Source organism: Plasmodium gaboni, chromosome 14, assembly GCF_001602025.1.
Source record: "Plasmodium gaboni strain SY75 chromosome 14, whole genome shotgun sequence".
Taxonomy (NCBI): Eukaryota; Apicomplexa; class Aconoidasida; order Haemosporida; family Plasmodiidae; genus Plasmodium; species Plasmodium gaboni.
In genome coordinates this window covers 2,719,391-2,723,511 of record NC_031494.1, presented here as the reverse complement: position 1 = coordinate 2,723,511, position 4,121 = coordinate 2,719,391, and the positions used below count along the sequence as shown (strand labels likewise).

Genomic DNA, 4,121 nt, shown 5'->3' with positions numbered 1-4,121 from the left:
AAAAAAAAAAAGTACATAAATATATATGTTTTATGCATCCATATTTTTATTTAAACAATATTTGGGTCACGTTCAAGTTAAGTACATGTATCTATAGTTCCTTTTTCTTTTATATATTTTTAAACGTACCAATACATATACAATAATATCAAAATTGATATCAAAAAATATATATAGAAATTCATGGGAGCTATATAAATCAATATTTGAAGGTGATAAACACAAAACCTTGTAAATAATTAACAATATCGGTTTCAATATTACAGCAAAAAATATTAACCTATATTTTCTGTAGAATAAATAAATATATATATATATAAATATATATATATATATAAATATATATATATATATATATATATGTTTATACTTATTATTCATATATAATAATACTACCATTACATATACATTATAATACCCAAAACTACAATCAACATTATTTCGCATATAAATATTATTATTATATAAAAATGTATTCTTTTTTTATTTTTTTCTATTAAAATTATTCCTATTTTATTTTTCATATATTCCCTACTTGTAAATATCATATTTTTTATACAATTCAGCTACATGAAATGATAAATTTTCCTCTGCCAAACGAGCCTAAATAAAAACAAAAGGAGAAAAAAAAAGGAAAAAAACAAAATACATAAAAAGAAATAAGAAAAATTGAAAATTATACAAACATAAAAAAAAAGGTTTAAATATATAAAATAAATTATGAACTGTTAATAAAATATTATATTTTTTATTTATGATATGGCTAGTTGTTACAAAAAAAAAAAAAAAAAAAAAAAAAAAAAAAAAAAAAAAAAAAAAAAAAAAAGACTATATATATATATATATATATATATATATATATTTTTTTCTTTTTTTTATTTATAACTAGCTTTTATATATATATACATATATATTTTTTTTTTTTTTTGTTTCCTTACTGAAAGAAATGTTGAAGTGAAATTAATAGCAATAAAAATAAATAGATATGCAAAAGCTTGTAAAATATATCTAGGAGCCTATAAAAAATATTATATATATATATATATATATATATATGTATATATGTTAGTGTGCTTATTTTTTTTTTTTGTTTGTATATATTTATTTAAATCATGGGGATTTTATAATGTATATATATATATATATATATATTTATCTTTACTTGAAAATTTCCTAAAAATACTTCAAAGAGTCCCGTGTAAAATGAAATGACTGAAAAACATATCATAAATTGTATCTCTATTCTGCTTAAATGAGTTCTTATATACATATCACCTAGAAGACAAATAATAAAACAACACATAAATTAATAACAAATTTATTTTTATATGAAATGAATGTATTAGGACATTTATTTAAAATATATTATCATTTTATTACCTAAAGATACTTGCAAATATATAATAAATGTTACAATTTCTTGCATCTTCTTTAAGATATTGGCTGGTATCCTTAATAAAAAAAAAATAAATAAATAAATATATATATATATATATATATATATAATTATAAATTAAAATGAAATAAACCGAATCAAAATAGATTATAATGAATAATATATAAGTGAATATACATTTTTATGTTATTTATTTATTTTTTTGTTTCATTTTGCTTTATTTTTTAATTTTTCTTTCATTTTACCAGTAATACATGTACATATAACCCATTTCTTTTATAAAATTGATATTTTTATAATTTAAATATGTTGACAATAAAAAGAAAATCATGTTAAGAACCATAAATATATCTGATTTTTCTCTATATCTCAAGAAATATAAAGAAATGATTATAACCAATACTAACAACACGATAGTAGTAAAATATAGGACATTAGGAATAAAAAGGAAATCATATGATAGATGTTTGGTTTTATAATCATAAAAAACAACATTTCCTTTTAATGTAATTCTTAATTTGTTATTATTTATTAAAACTAACATGTATCTATTTTTCTGTTCTATTTTTATAGTTTTCTTAATTATTCCTTCATCTAAAGGATATCTTTTTATACAATTAAAATGAGAAGTAAAAATATAATTCTCATCATTATGTAATGAAGGTTCTAATTTATTTTTTAATCTTATATAATTAAGCCATTGATCTGCTGTAATTAAAACTAAGAATAAATTATTAGATTTATTTTCTTCATCTAAATTATTACTTATTAATTTATCACTAGCTTCCTCACAAGTAATATCATTCGGGTTTTTATCATCATCATATTTTTCTTTAATTATATCATAAGTGTCTTTATTATCATTATTATTATTATTATCATATGTTGTAGATATCTCTTTTGATATATAATCCTTTTTAAAATTATATTTTTGAAGGTATTCTTCATTTATATTAAAGTGTGTTAATATATTTATTGAATTTAGATTTGACTTGGCTTGGACTTCTTGACTTAAGTGTTTTTTCTTGATATATGTATTTTTCTTGAAATGAATATTCATATTAATATTGATTTCTCCTAAGAGGAAGGAAAAAAACACAAAAGGGTTTTTAAATAAATAAATAAATAAATTAAGACATATAAGAAAAATGGTAACGTGCGCACACAAAATAAAATAAAATAAATATAAATATATACATATATATATATATATAAATATATATATATATATATTTTTTCCGTGTTTACCTTCGTCGAAAGAAAAGAAATAGGAGGGCTTTAAATTATAATAACTTGAAGCTAGTAAATGTTCATTTTTATACAAAAAAACAAATAAGTCATCTTTATCGACAACGTTTACATTCAAAACATATCCTTTACAACATCTCTTCAAATATAAAATAAATATTAATAATATTATATCTATATAAAAGTAATAACTCTTTAATTTCATTTTTAAAATGACATTTTTATTTTATTTTTATATATGTTTCTTTTTAAAAACCACGTTTTTACAATTACTCTTAAATATTATATTATTATATAAAATATATATATATATATAATATATATTATATATATATATTTATTTATTGTAATAATATATTATATTATATGTTCCTCTTAATTTTTTTGTTATTTAATTTTTTTTTTTTTTTTCAATTATTTTTCTTCTGTTTCTTTTGTATAAAAAATATCATAATTTTTCATCATTTTTTTACAATAATTTTATAAACTCTTTTCTAAGATAAGAAAAAAAAAATAATAAATAAATATATTATATATATATATATATATATATATATTTATTAGTATATATTTTTATTTTATAAAATCTTTCTTATATTTTAAATATAAATTAAAATTAACATAATAATTTTGTAAATTTTTAAAGAAAATTAAATTTTATAAAAGATTTTGTACTTGTCATATATTCATATTTTTTTATATAATAAATAGATTTTTAAATAATTTGTAGTTTATTTTCTTTTTCTTTTCTTTAATCTAAATATATATATATATATATATATATATATATATAATATTAAAAACATTCACACGTATATAATTAATATTATACTATATATATATTATATATATATTTATTATTTTATATTATTGCGATAATATCAATTCAAAACAAAAAAGGAAAAATATATATATACACAAATATATAACAAACAATAATATAAAATAAAATAATAAATCAAGATTGAAATAATATATATATATATATATTAAAATGCTTAATTATAATTTCAATCTTTACGAAAAAGAAAAAGAAATTGAATTATATTAAATACAATATAAAATAAAATTATAAGAATATTAAAACGAATTACAGAACATAATAATAATAAAATCCATGTAGTTAAAAAGGTCAAATAAAATAATATATATATATATAAAAAAAAAAAAAAACAACACTGTGTTAATTATTAAATCTATCAAATAAAAAATATAATGAATTGGATGTATATATATATATTTAATTGGTATAAAAATATTTTTTTTTCAAATATTAATGAGAATAGGAAAATAATAAATGATAAAATGTAAAAAAATAAAACGATCTAACTTTTTTTTTTTTTTTTTTTTTTTTTTTTTTTTTTTTTTTTTTTTTTTTTTTTTAAAATTTTTTTTTTTTTATTTAAAAATTATATATATATATATTTATTATTTTTTTTTTTAAACTTTTTTTTTTTAAATATTTTTTTTATTTAAA

The 4,121-nt window shown here is 15.3% G+C and overlaps 1 protein-coding gene across 1 annotated transcript; it reads right to left on the bottom strand.

Annotated features, from left to right (window-relative positions):
• Positions 1-129: 129 nt before the first annotated feature.
• PGSY75_1472300 (putative membrane protein) lies at positions 130-2,849 on the bottom strand (the record flags this gene model as incomplete). Its single annotated transcript, XM_018788400.1, has 7 exons — positions 130-289; positions 536-603; positions 939-1,016; positions 1,163-1,275; positions 1,381-1,451; positions 1,642-2,473; positions 2,645-2,849. Coding segments are annotated over 7 exons (1,527 nt in total), but the record flags the coding sequence as incomplete, so codon positions are not given.
• Between the last annotated feature and the right edge of the window lie 1,272 nt (positions 2,850-4,121).